The following is a 17,583-nucleotide window of genomic DNA, read 5'->3' as shown; positions in this document are numbered from 1 at the left end:
AGCTTCGAGACGTGTGTCCCGGGCTCTAGGAAGGAGCCGGCTGACAGGCCCTGTCGGCTGCGGGAGGCTGGGTGACGCTGGCCCAGGGAGTGTGGCGTGGGAAGGAGGGGGTGAAGTTTGCTGTGTCTGACGAGCCGGTCAGTAAAGTGCTGTGTGATCAGTGGCTTGTGTTTCCTTACCGGGGTGAAATATCTATACAGATGCCGGCAGGGGTAGGGAGATGCTGGAGGCCGAAGCTGCAGCCAGGGCACTGGCCCCCTCCACTGCCGTTAATCTGGTCTCTCCCTTTGCCCTGGGTCCTTGCAAGTCCGGCCCCTCTCAGCGCGTCCCTGCGCGGAGGAGCCCAGGTGGGACCCACCCTGTGTGGCTGCGTTACCTGCACCCCGTCCCCTGGGAGTTTGAGCCAGGCTGCCTGATGTGGTGTATCTGTTGGATCTCGGCAGTGAAGCTGGGTGGGGTTGGGGCAGCGCTTTGGACGGGAGACCCCAGCTACGGGTCCCCCCAAGGAGCGCTGGCCCGTGGGATTGTGGGATAGCATTGGGAGACTCTCAGGACCTGGGCCCAAGCTGCGTCCACACTGCAAAACAAGGGGCTTGGCCCCTCCGCCTGGCCAGTCCTGGAGCCTGGGCCCAGGGGACTCGCGGGCCCAAGCCAGAGAGATTTGGGTGTAGATGGAAGGGGGCTTTGGGCTCAAGTCGGAGCCCGGGGTTGTGTGCAGTGTAGACAGACTCACGGGGGGCCGATTTTCAAAAGCAGCCACGTGACAGTAGCACTGAAGTCTCATTGGAAACGAGTGCAGTTTGGTCTCCTTGCCCCACGCCTCAGTCATGCATGTGAGCACGGGTTCTACACGCATGGGAGAGTTTGGTGTGTGGAGGGGTAAGAACACGCAGTAAACCTGCAGCGTAGACATCCCCCAGGCCTATCTTGCAAATGGCAGGGTTCTCCCTCGGCTCCTGTTGTCTGTGGCTTTGTGCCGCCTGCAGGTGTTTGCATCAGAGCCCAGCGGGTGTGAAATGCGAGCAGGGCCTTTTGCACTGGGGGGAGTGGCAGGGCGCTGGGAGGAGGGGAGGGATCCGGCCCCTTGCTCGGGGAGCTGTCGGGCTGGGTTCTCGTTGCTTTCATGGGCTGGGCCCAGCTGCAGCCCCTGGTCCTCGCTGCAGCTCCTGGGCGTTGCGGTGAAGCTGAGGAGCGATTCCCTTCCCCTCTCGGCTGAATCTCTCTTGTGTTCTGCTCTCTTCCAGGTCCGCAGAGCAAGGTGTCGCGGTGCCAACCCAATGAACATAACTGCCTGGGCACGGAGCTGTGCATACCCATGAGCAAGCTGTGCAACGGCCTACAGGACTGCTTCGACGGCTCGGACGAGGGGTCGCACTGCCGGGGTAGGGGAGCGCCGGCGGGTCCCCGGGGCAGCCCCCACCTCCACTGTCGGGGGTGGGGGGAAATTCCACACCGGCTGTTTGCACTAATACGGCTGCGCCAGCGCCGACCCCAAGCCACGGGCCGTGGCCCCGGTTGAAAGTGATTTGCCCCCGCGTGCGGCGTGTTCGCACAAGAGCGATGCACTGGTGGAGGTACCTCAGTGCGACCCCTGACCCACCACTGTCAACAAGTCCTGGGGGCTGTGGGTTAGAAGACTTGAAGGTTCCCTCCTGCAGGAAAAATGCCGATTGTTCCTGTCCCGTCAGGCTGTTAAATAGCTGCGCTCTCTGCTGAGCGGAAGGAGGCGCAGGGATTTTGGGTTTAGTTTAGATACTGATTTCCTCCTTAGCCGGGGGTCTTGCTACCTCCTGTTGGGAAAAACCTAGCCTGGCCTGGCCCTTGGCAGACCAGGGTTCAATCTCTGCTACCGACTCCTTGTGCGTTCTTGGTCAAGTCACTCAGTCTCTGTCCCTCAGAACCGTGGGGACAACAGCCCTGCCCCGCGGGGGTGTGGGAGGCTGAATACGTTAGACGTTGTGAGGTGCTCAGATGTGCCAGCTAAGTACCGAAGATACAAGTACAGAGTCCCTGCTGCTTATACGGAGGATGCCTAGCTCTTACCTAGCACTTTCCCAGGGAGTTCAAGCTCGTTATTCCCAGTCTCCAGAGGGGGAAACTGAGGCACAGAGCAGGGAGGTGACTTGTGCAAAGTCTCCCAGCAGGTCAGGGGCAGAGGTGGGCATAGAGCCCAAGGCTCTGGAATCCCAGCTCTCTCCACCGTGTCCCTGTTGCCTTTATGAACCACCTGTTCAGGCACCCGGGAACATTCCCCTTTGCATAAGCATCTCCTCCCGGCTCCCTGCACCAGATCCCTGGCCCGAATGTGTCCTCCCAGCTATTTGTATAGATTCCTTTTATAAAACCACCCACGCACCTGTACAGTGTCTCAACAAGTCTGGGGCGGGCGAGAGGGCTAATCAGCGGCTGGATCCGTGAGGTGGGGAGGGTTAATTCTGTCTGACATTGGGTTACACCTACTGCAGCCGGGCACGCAGCCGAGCAGGCGCTGGGAGCACTCGGCACTTGCAGGAACTCTCCGAGGAGGATACTAAAAAGCCAAGTTTTCCTCTCCGGTTCTCAGTGGTGGCCCTGCGGGACCCACTGCAGTCAGCTAGTCTGCGTCTCTTAGGCACTCCCAAGCCCCTCACCCTCTCTAGCGTGGTTATCCTCGCCCAGCCCTGAGGCACGCCAGGATTGTTACCCCCATTCGACAGATGGAGAAACTGAGGCGTAGAAGGGCGAAGTGACGTACCTGCGGTCCCACGGGGAGATTGTGGCAGAGCTGAGGCCTTGTCTCCTGACTAGCTCACTAACCATTGGGCCACCCTTCCTCTCTGCCGCTGGAGTCTGGCCTGCCCCATGCAAGAGGCGGAATTGCACCCAGTAATTCCCACAGTGGAGAGAATCGCTCCTCCTTGGATGAAAGGGGAAACTGAGGCCCAGTGAGTCGATGGGGCTTGCCTAAGGTCCCATGGCTGATCAGTGGCAGAGCTGGGACTAGGACTCGGACCTTAACCAGCACACCTCACTGCCTTGAACGGATGCCCTGATCTCCACTCTGATGATAATTCTCCTTTCCCTGGGCCTGAGACGACAAGCTAAGGGGCCAAGGCTTTTGTCTAGGGGATTTAGAGGCATGATTCCCACGTGCTCCTAAACCCCACGGTCACTTTGGGAAAATCACTAGCAGCCCTACACACTCTTCTCTAACCTAACGCTGGCACGCCAGCCTGCAGGCAGTTCCCAGTGCACAAGCAACCCTATGATAACAGACCAAGGGAGGGGCAAACTCAGCGGAGGGAGGGAAGAAATATTGGCTAGTAAAGAAGCAGAGATCCCAGCTGCAACCTTCGAACAGGCTGTTCCTGGTAGCAGAGAAGCGGGAGCCACAAACCTTGACTGTTCTTTTAAAAATCCCCAAGGGCTGGAATTGTAGCGGCACTGTTTCCACCGGAACAGCGTCCTTTAAAAAAAAAATAAATTAAAACCCTAATATTGTTGGGGTTTTCTTTGGTGCATGTGGCACTTGAGCCGAGAGAGAAGGCTCTGAAATGGACATGCAGGCCTGCCAAACGCCCTGCAAAGCCGATAGACCATGTGAACGAGTCAGCTGGCCCACCCGGCTTATTAAACTTGCATACGCATAACACAGAGGATTTAGAGCGGGATTGTGAGCAAATCTTTACCGTTTTTGCCAGGGGAAAGGGCGCTCCTCCCGCTGTGTGTTCGACAGCCAACTGGCCTGGGGACCGTAGCCTGGGCCGTGACCTCCCCGGGCAAAAGCAAAATGTGAACGTTAGGCATATGCTGTGCCAAAGAGGGTAAACGGTGCTGGCGTGGCTTTCCTTTGCTGGCCCTTGCACTGTGGTAGATGGATCAGAAATGGATTGCGTCCACACTGCTCCTGCAACTTTGTCCGCTCTGGAATGTAGGTCTGCTAGAACTGTCCGGGTCTAGGTAAAGTGGTGACACATGCTAGGCCGGCTGCTGTTAAACCGGGATAAAGGGGAAATGAGCTGTTTCAATAGAAAGCACCTTTAGCCTGGTATAACTGTGGCCAGACTAGGCGCGGGATAGATAAAACCATCCCCCTAGCTGGCGTCACGACACTGGTAAAATTTCTAAGTGTAACCCAGGCTTAATTCGGTTTAACTCTGAGCAAAAGAGAGTCATGCCGGTTTAAAAAAACAACAACCCTGCACTAATTGTAGCAATTTAAGTCCAAAGATCGATTGATGGGAGACCAATCAGCTCCCACTGAAACAAGGAGATCTTTTACACTGGTGTAATAGAGTGTAGACCAGCCCTTAAACCAGAATCAGAGCGTCTACACACACACGTGGACTGGATTAACTAAATTGATTTATATCGACATGTTTAGTTCTGGCTGTAACAGGGTCCTTGGGCTAGTGTGGGAATTTGCAATTGACACCCCCCTCCGCCCCCCATGCTTCTGTTCTGACCTTGCATTAGATTCTCGTTCCCCGAATGTCGGGGTGAGATTCACACAGCAGGAAGTGTTCACAGACCACTCCAATGCAGCTCAGCGTCCTGACTCCACACCCACTTCTGGTCAAGGCGACAGGAGGCGTCCTATGGGAACTGGTTGTTGCTCCCTGGTTAGTCAGCGTGGCTTCCCGAAAGCCCCCCCTTCCCCCCTGACCTGGACTCGATCTCTGAACCCCCCGTAAACAAAGCAGAATAGATTTGGATGGTAATACGTTGTCGTCGTCCCCCAGATCTTTGTTGGTGACCTTGGCAAGAGGCTGCAGGGACCTAGTGCCAGAGGTTGTGAAATTTCCTATCTGGTTTTAATGTGGTTTTGGGGCAGGGGGGGCTTTTCAGAATCACAAACAGTTTGTTTAACCACAGAATGTGACCTCCGGGCTCTGCAGTGCTGGTTTCTGGGGGTGCAGATTTGGGGGGGAAGGAGGGGGACTATGGGATGTGGGTGGCGTGCTGCTGCTGTCCATTTATGTTCCTGTGTCCTCCCCCTCCCCGCTCTTCCCCAGCCCTGAATGTACTGTACTTGCAAATTAACTGTCCTGGGTGTGACGCAAGCCCCGTCCCAGTCCTGTCCCCCAGGGGCAGGAAGGGGGGAGTTGGGTCTCGGGGTTGCTCTGTGGAGAGGGGTGCTGGTCAGCGGGTGTTTAATGAGCTGTGGTCAGAGATGGCGTCTCAAACCCTCCCCCGCGCTCCGTCCTAAGCCTGGAACAGGGCTGCCAGTTACTAATAACCTGCACTGGCTTTGAAGTGCCGACTCCCTCCCTTCCCCCCTTTCCCACTCCGAGCCAGCCAGCCACCCTGCCCTGGGGCCGGATCGGAGCCGGCGCCCCCTAGAGGGGAAAGGCCCCATTCCCCGCCACCCTGAGCCAGCCAGCCCCCTGCCTTGGGGCCGGATCAGAGCCGGCGCCCCCTAGAAGGGAAAGGCCCCGTGCCCCATTCCCCACCACCCTGAGCCAGCCAGCCCCCTGCCCTGGGGCCGGATCGGAGCCGGTGCCCTCTAGAGGGGAAAGGGCCCATGTCCCATTCCTAGACTCCTGGAGCCAGCTGCTCCAAGCTGTGGGATGCATTTGATCATGAGGTCTCTGAGAGAGGGCTGCGAAAGGGGAAACGCGGAGAAAAACGGCCAGCTTTTCTCAGCTTGGCAAGGTTCACGTTTAGATTGGTTTGCACACGGATTTGATACAGACCCGAGTTCATCCCGCTTTGCGCTTCCAAGCCAGGGCATCGTTGGGCAGGAGAGGGAAAAACCCCTTCAAACAAAGAGACCTTTGTGGGCTGAATTGCTCTTCTGCTTCCCACAATGAGTGTCCCTTCAGCCACAAAGCCTCAATCCCAGCCCTTTGTGTGTTAATTGGGTTGCGGAAGCCTATCTTATCATTGCTGTGTTTGAGTAGCTGGGTTGGCCGGGGACGCCTGTCCATTTTGTTCTTGCTTTGCTTGTGCGGGACTGTTCCCAAGGGGTTGCAGTTTGCACCAGTGCAATGCACTCCCGTGCTAGTGAGATGGAGCATGGTCCAGTGGTTCGTTGTTAGCTAGGAGTTGTAGGTTCAATTCCCTGCTTTGCAAGAGGCTTCCTGGGAAAGGCATTTAATTTCTCTTGGCCTCAGCTCAAAGTGCAGGCAGTAGTTCGGCCCGACCTCAGAGAGACGTGTGAAGACCAATTCATTAAGGATCCAGATGCTCAGATATGGTTCCCTATAAATGGGTAGACAGTTTGCATCCCGTGACTACAATGTGCATTGATATATGCAAATTTCGCTAATCTAGAGCCTGAATTCTGGCCCCTATTGTCCCCTTTTTATCAGAGAATCTCACTTTGTGTGTAAATATAACAACACCTACCTCCTGCTTTTCATCAACGGCTACACAGTCTATCCTCACGACCCCCTGGGGAGCCGGGGCAGATCCATTATCCTCACATTACGGATGGGGGTCCGCGGCACAGACAAAGGGGCCAGGCGGGACCTGAGCCGAGGTCTCCCCAGCGCATTGCGTGGATGTCTGTATAATTACCCCCTTTGGTCGCATAACGGGGCCTGTCATTACTGGCCTGCTAAACCCAGGGTTGTGAGTTCAATCCTTGAGGGGGCCACTTAGGGATCTGGGGCAAAAATCTGTCTGGGGATTGGTCCTGCTTTGAGCAGGGGGTTGGACTAGATACCTCCTGAGGTCCCTTCCAACCCTGATATTCTATGATTTCTATGATTACGTGACCTTGCTGAGTCCGGGAAGCCGTCAGTTATTGGCACAGCCAGATGAGTGCTCCGGGCCACTGCTCCGTTTCTCATCAGCCCCAGGCTACCTCGGAGCATTGGGGAGCGCGGGGCAGATGGACACTTGATTAGCATTTATTTCAGCCGTGGATAGAAATTAATCTGTTCAGAGCAGGAGCCTTCTGAGCGTGGACCGGGCCTTGGGCGCAGGGGAGGTGTTGGAAGCTGTTTAACACGCTTGGGGCGGGCCCCTCCCAGGAGCAGGGATATTTAACGCATCCAGCTCCTGCCCGGGGGGGCTCTTAATAGACGGGCAGGGATGTGTTTTCCCTGCCTTTGCTGGCGAGTCCGACTAGGGCCTGGCTCCCTGCTGAGCTCGGTGGTGGGAGGTCGGTCTGGGGAGGAGACGGCGTGGTGACGGTCACCCCAAAGCTTCCCGGGGCCTTGCTGCGATGGTCCAGATCACTGCCTGATTGGACCAGGTGCTGCACCCCGCTCTGCTCTTTCTCTGCTCCAGGAGGGGGCCAGCACCCAATGGGAATCCTCCCTTCCGTTCCCCCCACTGAGAACAATGGGGGAATCCCCCCCACTGAGAACAATGGCGTATCCCCCTGCTGGAGAACAATGGGGGAATCCCCCCCACTGAGAACAATGGCGTATCCCCCTGCTGGAGAACAATGGGGGAATCCCCCCCATTGAGATCAGTGGAGTGTCCCCCTGCTGGAGAACAATGGGGGAATCCCCCCCACTGAGAACAATGGCGTATCCCCCTGCTGGAGAACAGTGGGAAACCCCTCCCAAATGGAGGATCCCCCGTTGCATGTATTGCCTGGAGCATCCAGCGTGCCCCATTTCAGTGCTGGGTTCTGCGGGGTTGTCAGTCGAGGTGTGCAAGGATAGGGGCAACTAAGAACAGAGGATACTGGCGCCCTTTAGCTTCTTAATTCGAGGCGGCAGGTTTTGGGTGGGCAGGGTGCGTCCTGCTCCCACCTCGGCAGGCCATACAGGAAGCCCTTGTTTGCATTGTTTAAGGTGATCTCGGGGAGCATGCAGTGAACGCACACAATGGGGCTTAAATTTCACTGCGGGCCAGGCAGCAAGAGCCCAGAACCAGGGCTAGGGCCTGTCTTCAACGCAGCCCCTGTCGCGCTCTGCTTCCATCTTTGCACGCGGGTTTCCGGAGCCCCGTGGGGCTGAGCGGGTGGCCCAGCGCAGCTCTGCTGGAGGAACGGATGTGGTCGAGGAGGGATGCTGGTGCGCTCTGGACATGCGTGGCAGGAGCTAGGTTTCCTGCTCCTTGCCTCTTGTGGCTGATCCTTTAAATAGGAAATGCTGAGCCATGCAGCTGAGTTTAGAGACAATGCGACTCATATTTCAGAATCAAATTCTGTCACTGTTTCAAAGCGGCTCGCGCAGCCCTTTCCCTCGCTGCTTCCCTTCCTGGGCTTGGGTGACCACGTTTGTACCTGTATGCCGGACGGTCTCCGGGCTTGTGGTGTTCTGATGGCCTTGGGACAGATTCTCCGTTGCCCTCGACTTCTGTGTTCCCTGAGCCGCGATCGGGGATCAGGGCTCCTTTACGCTAGGCGTGTATAAACACAGAACAAAAACACAGGTCTTGCGCCGATGATCTTACAGTCTAACCGGTGCAAAAGAGGTGTAAACCGCAACTCTTCTGGTAGCGGTCTGCACTTGGTTTGCATTGGTGGAAGCATCTACACACGGAGCAGGGTGAAGGTGAATTGGGCCCGTTGTCTTTAAAAGTCCAGCTGGGAGATACCCTGCCTAGAAATCATTGGTTTTGATCAAACGTTTCCTTTTTATTCCCCAGCTCTCAGAAAATCTTTACATGCAAACTATTTGAGCTTGCAGGATATGCCTACACTGCACAGGTGTCATTGCAACACAGATTGGTGTATCTTGGCCAAGTGGCGCTGAAACCATGGTGGTGGGGCCATGCGTGCCCACCCGGGAATATGCTCGCATTCCTAGCCTGCCCTCTGATGCATTTACTGCTAGTTTTAGCCGGGCGGGCTAGGTAAAAGCTGGCCCACGTCTGTCTGCCTGAGCTGGAATTGCACCTCTGTTTGCAGGGTAGATGTTCCTGTAACAGGGTCCTTCTCCCCTTTTCGCAGGCGGGGAGCCGAGGGCCGCGTGCGAAAGTCCCTGCGCATTGTCCTGGCTATAAGCCCATCCTTCCCTCAAGCTAATGCGGATGCGGCTAGGGCTGTGGGGGGCGGGGGGCTGGTAAGGACAGGAAGAACCGTCGCTGTTCCCATCACCTGCCCAGATGTCCGAAGTGCCCACTGACCCCTGAAGTGACGTTCTCCCCCCCCCGCCTCCTTTCTTTAGAGTTTCTGGCCAACTGTTCGGCCCTGGGGTGCCAGCACCACTGCGTCCCGACGCTCGTCGGACCCACCTGCTACTGCAACAGCTCCTTCCAGCTGGCCGAGGACAGGAAGAGCTGCAAAGGTTGGTGGCGGATGGAGACGATGCAGCCTGTGAACGTGGCCCCGGTGGGGGTGGGGACAGGACTGCTGGGGTGCAGCATCAGCTCAGTGGGCCACGTGTGACCAGCCAGCCTGGGGCAGGGGTAGGGAGCGGGGTGGCTTCCAAAGGGATTTGGACACTTAGCGCCCATTAGAATACCACAGCTTTGAAAATCCCATCCTGAGTGTCACAGTGACTTGTCGGGGTTGTGTAGTAGCCCAGGACAGAGCAGCACAACGGATTAAACTGATTCCCTCCCCACGGGGTCCCCCATTGGAGCACTGAGCAGGCGTCCCCCATGAGGGGGAACAGCATCCTTGGATGCATCAGGAAGAGGAGATCAGTCGAGCAGGAGGGTGCGTACGGCATGAGTGAGCCCACCACTGGGGGCTGTGCCTGGTCTGGGGTCCCCACTTCAGAAAGGGGGCTGCAAAACGGGAGAGGGTCCAGAAAAGAGCTCCGAGAAGGACTCGCGCTCTGGGAAGCCTGCCTCATCGCAAGAGACGAAAGACTCTCGTCCCTTTAGTTTACTCGGGAGAAGGTTGAGACACGCCGTGATCGCGGGCTCGGAGTCCCTGGGTGGGGGAGAGCGTTTTGAGAGCAGGGCAGAGTAAGAGCCAGTGGGTGGAAGCTGATGCTAGAGAAATTCAGACTGGAGAGAAAGGGGCGGATTTTTAAGAGCATCGTTTCACCAGGGCTGGGGCGGATTTGCTGTCACTCGGCCGACGTCTGTTAAAGTTCTGCTCTGGCTCAGCCGGAAGTTCTGGGCTGGCTGGAGGATTCGCGGGGTGAGATTCTCTGGCCTGGGTTACACAGGGGGACAGACTAGAGGATTGCGCTGGTCCCTTCTGGCCTTTAAACCCTACGATTAGACTCCCCTGTAGCGGGGGGGGGTGTTCCTCCCGCATGTCCCATTCCCTGCTGCTCCACCGTGAGCACTGGGGGTCTCTGTCCTTTCCCTGGCTCACCGGTAGCTGATGCAGTTGTGGGACCGAGCCATGTTCTCTTGCCCTCTCCTGCAGACTTCGATGAGTGCACCATCTACGGGACCTGCAGTCAGACGTGCACGAACACGGAGGGCTCCTACACGTGCAGCTGCGTCGAGGGCTATCTCCTGCAGCCCGATAACCGATCCTGCAAAGCGAAGAATGGTAGGTGGTGTTTTCGCAGCGTGGCGTGGCTTCCGGCTGGCTCCAGCTCTCGGGACTTGGGGATGCGTGCAAAGCCACCTGGCTGCCTCAGAGCGTGCGTGGCGCTCCTGCCGTGTTTGCACATGACCTAGGGGGGGGTGCGTGTGCAAAGCCACCTGGCTGCCTCAGAGCGTGCGTGGCGCTCCTGCCCTGTTTGCACATGACCTAGGGGTGTGTGCGTGTGCAGAGTGACCCGGCGGCCCCAGAGCATGCATGGTGCTCCTGCCCTGTTTGCACGTGACCCAGGCGTGTGTGTGCATGCAGAGTGACCCGGCAGCCCCAGAGTGTGTGTGGCGCTCCTGCCCTGTTTGCACGTGACCCAGGCGTGTGTGTGCATGCAGAGTGACCCGGCAGCCCCAGAGTGTGTGTGGCGCTCCTGCCCTGTTTGCACGTGATCCAGGCATGTGTGTACGTGTGCAGAGTGACCCGGCAGCCCCAGAGTGTGTGTGGCGCTCCTGCCCTGTTTGCACGTGACCCAGGCGTGTGTGTGCGTGTGCAGAGTGACCGGGCAGCCCCAGAGTGTGTGTGGCGCTCCTGCCCTGTTTGCACGTGACCCAGGCGTGTGTGTGCCTGCAGAGTGACCCGGCGGCCCCAGAGTGTGTGGCGCTCCTGCCCTGTTTGCACGTGACCCAGGCGTGTGTGTGCGTGCAGAGTGACCCGGCGGCCCCAGTGTGTGTGGCACTCCTGCCCTGTTTGCACGTGACCCAGGCGTGTGTGTGCGTGTGCAGAGTGACCCGGCGGCCCCAGAGTGTGTGTGGCGCTCTTGCCCTGTTTGCACGTGACCCAGGCATGTGTGTGCGTGCAGAGTGACCCGGTGGCCGGCCCATGCGTGCGAGGTGCTTGCAGGGGGGCCTGGTGTATGTGCAAAGCCACCAGGCCGCCTCGAGCGCGCATGTTTTGCGGGGGATGTCGGGAATCGTGACTCCCCATGTTACAGCTCGGTCTCCTGTGGGGGTTCCTCTGCCCCCCGCATTGGAAATCCAGTCCCCTCGTATTCCCTCTTGCCTGGGTCAGGCTGTGGGTTCCCTGCTGGGGCCTGGGGCATAGATTGAGCAGGAATCCAGCTGCCTGCTTAACCCTCCCTGGCTGTTTCCCCCCCCGCCCCCTTTCCAGAGCCCGTGGACCGGCCCCCGGTGCTGCTCATCGCCAACTCCCAGAACATCCTGGCCACCTACCTGAGCGGCGGCCCTGTGCCCAACATCACCCCCACCAGCACCAAGCAGACCACCGCCATGGACTTCAACTACATCGAGGACACAGTGTGCTGGGTCCACGTGGGCGACAGCGCGTCCCAGACCATCCTCAAGTGCGCCAAGATCCCCAACCTGAAGGGCTTTGTGGAGGAGCGCTCCATCAACATCTCCCTCAGCCTGCACCGTGAGTGGCCGCTTCGGTGCTTTCGCCCCTCCCACCCCTTGCGCCTCTCCGCTCTCCCCGCCCTCCTGCTGCCGCGTCTGCGCCGCTTTAAATGCACCCTTCCCACCCCGGAACAGGCCGGAAAGGGGGGACCCTGGGGGTCTGGCCTGGGGTAGTCACCGGATCTTTAAGCAATTCAGTGCACAAGATCCTTAGGAATCCAGTGGGCTCCGGGGTCTAACTCCCCTTGGGATCCTCGGCAAGGCCTGAACGTCTTGCGTTAAAGCCAGTCATAACCATTCCTTGATTTGGTTGAAAAATATTTGGTTGATTTAAAACAGCTTTTTCCCAAGGGCCTGCAGCTTCCTCCCCCTTTCGCTTTGATCCCTTCCTGCCTCCTGTTTACAATTCCCAATGAGCTGCAAGTGCAGGTCGGCTCGGGATCGATCAGCTCCTTGCGCGGGGTGGGGGGGGGAAATCGACCGTGGTTGCTTGTTGTTTTTGTATTTGAGCCCTGTGCTTCTGTTGCCTAAATCGGCTCTGGCCGTAGGTAGTGATTTAAAACCCCAGAAATTCCCGCAGTGGAAGCAGCTCCGTGGGGGGAGGCTGAGTCATGGTCAGTGAGTCGCAGATGGTGGGTTTAATTCTGTTTGCGTCTCCTGAGCTGTAACGAGACTGGTTGCCGGGGGCGCCGCTTGGGGTCTCGAGCAGGGGGGAGGCTGCAGGTTAAAAAAAACATACCGGCCAGTGCTGTTTTATCAATAGTAAAGCTGGGGGGCTGGTCTGGAGGCTGTGGCGGGGTTGGGGGGGGCAGCAGTTGGCGTTTAGGGCCTTGGGGGTGTGGAGCAGGATCAAGGGGCTTGGAGGGTGGAGATTGGGGTAGATGCGGAGGGTGTGGGGGGATTATGGGTTGGAATCAGGTGGGGCGGGGGACAGGCCTTCGGGGCCTGCAGCAGCGCGCAGCTGGAGGACGTGCTGGGAGCACGGGGGGAGGGGGCTTTGCCCCTGTCCGCCCCCCCTTGTGGTGCCCTGGTTGCAGCAGCCGAGTCCATGGGAGAGTGTGCATGGGCTTGGGGTCAGGACACTGCTGGGTGAGGAACCGCAGGAAATCTGTCTGTCCCGATGTGGGAAGGGGTGAAACTCTCCATTCTCCTCCTCCTCACGCAGCGTCAAGCTCCATCAAAGCCCGGTGGCGCTGCAGCCGCGGGAAGCTGGTGTGGGAGGAGGCAGGAGGCCCGGGACTGTGACTCAGGAGGGCTGGGTGCCATTGCCAGCACTGATCCATGGTGCGAGTCACCGGTGGCGTTTGGCGTTACGTGACTCGCAGAGGGATTTGGGGATCTAGCTCCTTCGGAAATACCGCGCCCCCCCCGGGCCTCTCTTCCCCAGCTGCGACGTGGGCATCGTCCCCTTCCTTCATCCGGCCTGTGGGGAGTGGAAGCCCGGGCCCCGTTTCTAGCTTGGGGCCGCTCTGACCAGCCACGCCTTGCGTTAAAAACGACGCTTTTGCTCCCGGGGACTGATCTCTGCACTGCAGTAAAACCCCAGGGGTTCGGCCCTTCTCCTCGGCCTCGTGTGGAGGGTCCTGCGAGAGCACCGCAGCGTAGTTAGGGCCCTGGGGCAGTGGGATGAAATCCTGAGCCCTTACTGCAAAGTGGGGGTGTGGGGAGGAGAAAGATCTTTCCGAGCGCTCCTGACCTTTGGACCCTGGAGCAACTGTGTGTGTGTGTGTGTGTGTGTGTGTGTGTGTGTGTGTGTGTGTGTGTGTGTGTGTGTGTGTGTGCGCGTGTGTGTGTGCGCGCAGGAGACCAATCCCTGCTCTTTGTTTGCATGTGGGGAAGATGGTTTAGGGGGGTTTTGGGGCACCCCTGAGGAGACAGGGCCCAGGAGAGGAAGGATGATGCACTAGCCAGACAAACCAGCAGGTCAGTGGCAGGGCATGCGGGAGAAGGCCAGTGTCGGGTCAGACCCATGCGTCTGTCGTGTCAGTCAGGTGGGACCTGTCTTCATGGGGCTGATTTGACTCTGGACTACAGACCAGACCACACTGAATCAGTTGCGAAATCTGAAGCTTCTCCTGAAATCCTAGATTTTTTTCTGCTTTTCTAAAAATGCACCGTCAGGGGCGTGGCTGGGAGCAACTGATTTCATTGCAGACTCGGGGTTTAGAGGAAGGCCTATGGCTGCTCTGCCGAGCAGTCTGGTGAGCCGTTCATGCCGGAGGAAGGCTGGGCCAGCGGTTAGGGTTTAGGAGCGCTGGGTTTAATTCCTGGCTCTGCCATAACATTGCTGTGAGACCATGGGCAAGTCACCGAGCCCCAGCTTCCCCATCTCTCCGATAACACCAGCCTGCCTCATAGGGGGGTTGTCAGGATAAATGCATTAAAGACTGTGATGTGCTTAGCTACTGTGGTCATGGGGCCAGAGCAGTACCCGAAGGACCGTCTACCTTAGGGAGATACATTTATTTTTTCCTTGATGCCCCTTTGGGGCATGGGATTCATACAGGGCACAGGACTCCTGGGTTCCATTCCTGGCTTTGCAATTGCCTTGCTGTGCGGGCGTGCCATTTTCCCTTTCCGAGCCTCAGTTTCTCCACCGATGAATTACCGTTACCCACCGTGCTGTGCTGGATTTCTTGCTTGTAATACTCTGCGTGTTTGCTAAAAGCACTCAGTTAGTGTAAAACATGATCAGCCTCCCAGAGGGAGTAAAGACCAATGCTGCTTTGCATCTCCCGGGAGTCTCTCCTCTTGCCAGAGGGAGGTTTCGATACACAGCCTCAATTAACTGTCTGCGATAACCCCAGAGAGCTGAGAAGGCGGAGACCTGGGGCCCTGCAACGATTTCGGCTGCTGGCTCAATCTACCCCGTTAGACATGGTAGCGGAGACCTGCAATTACTGAAAGGTGTCTGTGAGCAGCTTAATCACAGGTGTTCCGGGTGTGCTGTTGATCGCAGTCCCGGTATCTGGGGTGGCTGAGGTAGGGTGTGATCTGATTGTGCATTATACCAGCGGGCTGGGGTTTTTTCTGTAAAGCAGTCTCTCTTCAGGAATTAGCACTTCCCTCTTGAGTTCTGCTCATCTAAAGCAGGTCGTGGGGTGTTTTGCTCGTGTTGTTTTGCTGCTGGTAACTTGCACAAAGGAGGAAGTGAGAGATGCCGGCTGACGTTTGGAGGATCGCTTTCTGGCCTCCCGAGTGCTCCGACTTCTTCCAGAGCTATCTTCTTCAGAGTTGCGTTTAGGGAGAGGAATGTGCCGCTCAAGCGGACGGGATGCTGTCAAGACAGGAGGAAAAACAGAGTGTGTTTCAAATCCACCTTTCCTCAGTTGCCTTCCTACTGCAGCGTTGAAGTGGAGTGGGAGAGTGGGGGCTGTGCGTTCCACCTCCAGCATTGCCAGAGAGTCCCTTTGTGAGCTCGTACAAGTCGCTTTATCTCCGCAGGCCTTCTCTTGTCTATTTCGCTTGCAAGCTCTTCATGGCAGGTGCAAATCCAGGGACTTCAGTGGAATCACATCCACTTATGCCGGGACCAAATTGTCCTGTTAACGTAGCCATAAACACTATACATAAGAAATTTGATTGAGGCCTTTCAGAATAAAATCAGTAACGCTGGAGCTTCGGACTAAAGTCTGATTTAAATGTAGTAGCTCTGTTGAGGTGAGATGAGGAGGGTGTATGTGCAACACCTACGAATAATGCAACATTTTGGGGAGAAAACCCATGTGAGGCTTAACAATAATTTACTACTTGTCATGGATGCAAGAGTCCAACCCCAAGTGTCCCGAGCTCCTGAGTCTGGCTCCCAAGATGTCCTGAGATTTAAAAAAATAAATACATTTGGGGTTCTTTTTATTTGACTTCTCGTTTCTGAGCTGTGGGTTTCGCTTGTGTTTCCAAACTTTTCTCTGTAACCATGAGGACGAGAAGCTTTTATTTATTTATTTATTTATTTTAAAGAAAGTTGCGATTCTCATGTAGTCACTGGACTCCAGCAGCTGGGAATTAAAAAAAACAAAAGCAAAAACCCTCTGCAAACAGCGCAAGGTGCGTGATAAAATCAGGAGAGTTGGCAGCACCACCGATTGTTATTTGGCTTATGCATTTCACTCATCTCGGCCTGTGAAACTAGACAAGTCAGTTTCACTTTCTGCTTTGCCTGCGTCAGTTTGAGTTTCCAATTCTGCTGAGAAATCTTTCCAGGGTTTATTTATAAATGCAAAGCTTAAATCGAATGTAAAGTTTTATAAATGCTCCCTTTACCTTCTGGGCCTAAGCTGTTCTGTGTTTAAGAGATCTGGTCTTACCATGATTTTATCTTCCAGGAGAGTAAAGCTGATCTGTAAATCCTGTTAGTGGCTCCTTTATTTACGTGCCTCTTTTTATGGCATTTATCTAGTGACAGCAGGAGTCTGGCTTCCCCAGTGCCTACTGCTAATGGGGTTTGCGTTAGCATCTGATGGGGAAATCCCAGTGCTAAAGGGTTGAGAATTACCAGCCCCCCAGCTGGCGTTGCTGTGCTGGAATGATGAGTTGTGTCTGTCCGGTTCAGATAGTAGCTGCACATCCATGGTTTTTCTGCTGAGAGATTAGCATGACTAGCATGGCAGGAGATAGGGCTCTCAGCAGAGGTTGGCAGGAACCCATGTGCACGGATCTTTCTGTTTTCCTCCACTGCTAACTTTTTATTCAGCCAAATGCCCTGGGCACAGATGAATTTCTGCGTGATGATTCTGCTTGTGGCTCCAAATGCAGACTGCCGGCACGACAACGCTTGGATCGAGAGTTGTCACTGGAGCTGGTTTCGCAGCTGCCCCAATGACTCAGTGAAGATCCAAGGTGCCTTGGAGCCATCGCACACCCAGGAATTTTCCTTTCAAGGATGACACAAGTCTTGCCCTGTCGACACTGAGGGACAGAGAGATGGTGTGAAGGAGGAACTTCCAGTGCAGTAGCAGGGAATTGCAAGTTGTTGGATAGGCTGCAGGAATGGCCGGCTGAAATTTCTGTGGCTTGTGTTACGCAGTTGGGACTGGTCCCTCCGTACTTCATAATCTGAATCTTCAGGGTGCGGGCTGGGTTAGCGGCACACGGTCCAAGCCACTTCATTCTCATCCTGTCCCCTTTAAAAATAAAATCCCTGGTGAGACACTGCTGCGTTGGCACATTTGACAGGTTCCTCGCAGACTGCACGTCTGTGTTTGTACAGCTCCTGACGTAATGGGGCTCTGGTCCGTGACTGGGGCTGCTTCGTGCTACAGCAATACAAATAATTCATAGTGATCATGGCTGAAAGATGCTGAAGCCAATCTGCCCCCTTCTACGCCCTGTCTTTTTCTAGAGGCGCCAGCGATATAGTGCAAATCGAGGCCCAGCCCTGTCCCCCAAAAATCATGAGATTTGACTTAAAAAACGTGAGATTTATTTTTAAAAGGGAGTTGTTTCTGTTTGCCCTTTGGGCTTTGAGCTTTCTTCCCTAATCATGAGGGCTGGAAACTTACTTTTTATTTAATAATAATAATAATAAGAGAGAGCGAGATGGGGAGAGGGGTGAGATCCTAATGCAATAAGGCGATTCTGAGGGGTGGGATTTTTTTTAATTTTTTTTTAAAAGAGCCCCAAACCTACCAAATCCGGTGAGAGTTGGCAGCGCTGTAGCATGGCCTGTATCCCTGGTGGTTGAGTTCATAATACAGAACGCCAAGGATACATTTCAGGGCCTGTCTTGATTAGAGAAATTCGCTATCTGGATGTAGCTGGCGGGAGCACCTGGCCTTATGTGACTTCTCCTGAGGAGCTGGGAGTGGAACCTACATCTCCTAAGTCCCAGGCCAGCGCCGGAAC

The 17,583-nt window shown here is 56.1% G+C and overlaps 1 protein-coding gene across 1 annotated transcript in view; it reads left to right on the top strand.

The window, feature by feature from the left end:
• The window catches only part of LRP1 (LDL receptor related protein 1), a 179,908-nt gene that overhangs the window by 56,208 nt on the left and 106,117 nt on the right, over positions 1-17,583 (top strand). The window contains exons 3-6 of the mRNA XM_065419313.1: positions 1,245-1,382; positions 9,054-9,173; positions 10,214-10,342; positions 11,495-11,758. Coding sequence (XP_065275385.1) covers positions 1,245-1,382; positions 9,054-9,173; positions 10,214-10,342; positions 11,495-11,758 — 651 coding nt within the window. The remainder of the gene's footprint in view (positions 1-1,244; positions 1,383-9,053; positions 9,174-10,213; positions 10,343-11,494; positions 11,759-17,583) is intronic.

Source organism: Emys orbicularis, chromosome 19, assembly GCF_028017835.1.
Source record: "Emys orbicularis isolate rEmyOrb1 chromosome 19, rEmyOrb1.hap1, whole genome shotgun sequence".
Classification (NCBI taxonomy): domain Eukaryota; kingdom Metazoa; phylum Chordata; order Testudines; family Emydidae; genus Emys; species Emys orbicularis.
Note: the sequence above shows the minus strand (reverse complement) of the source record. Positions and strands in the feature narration are given on the sequence as shown.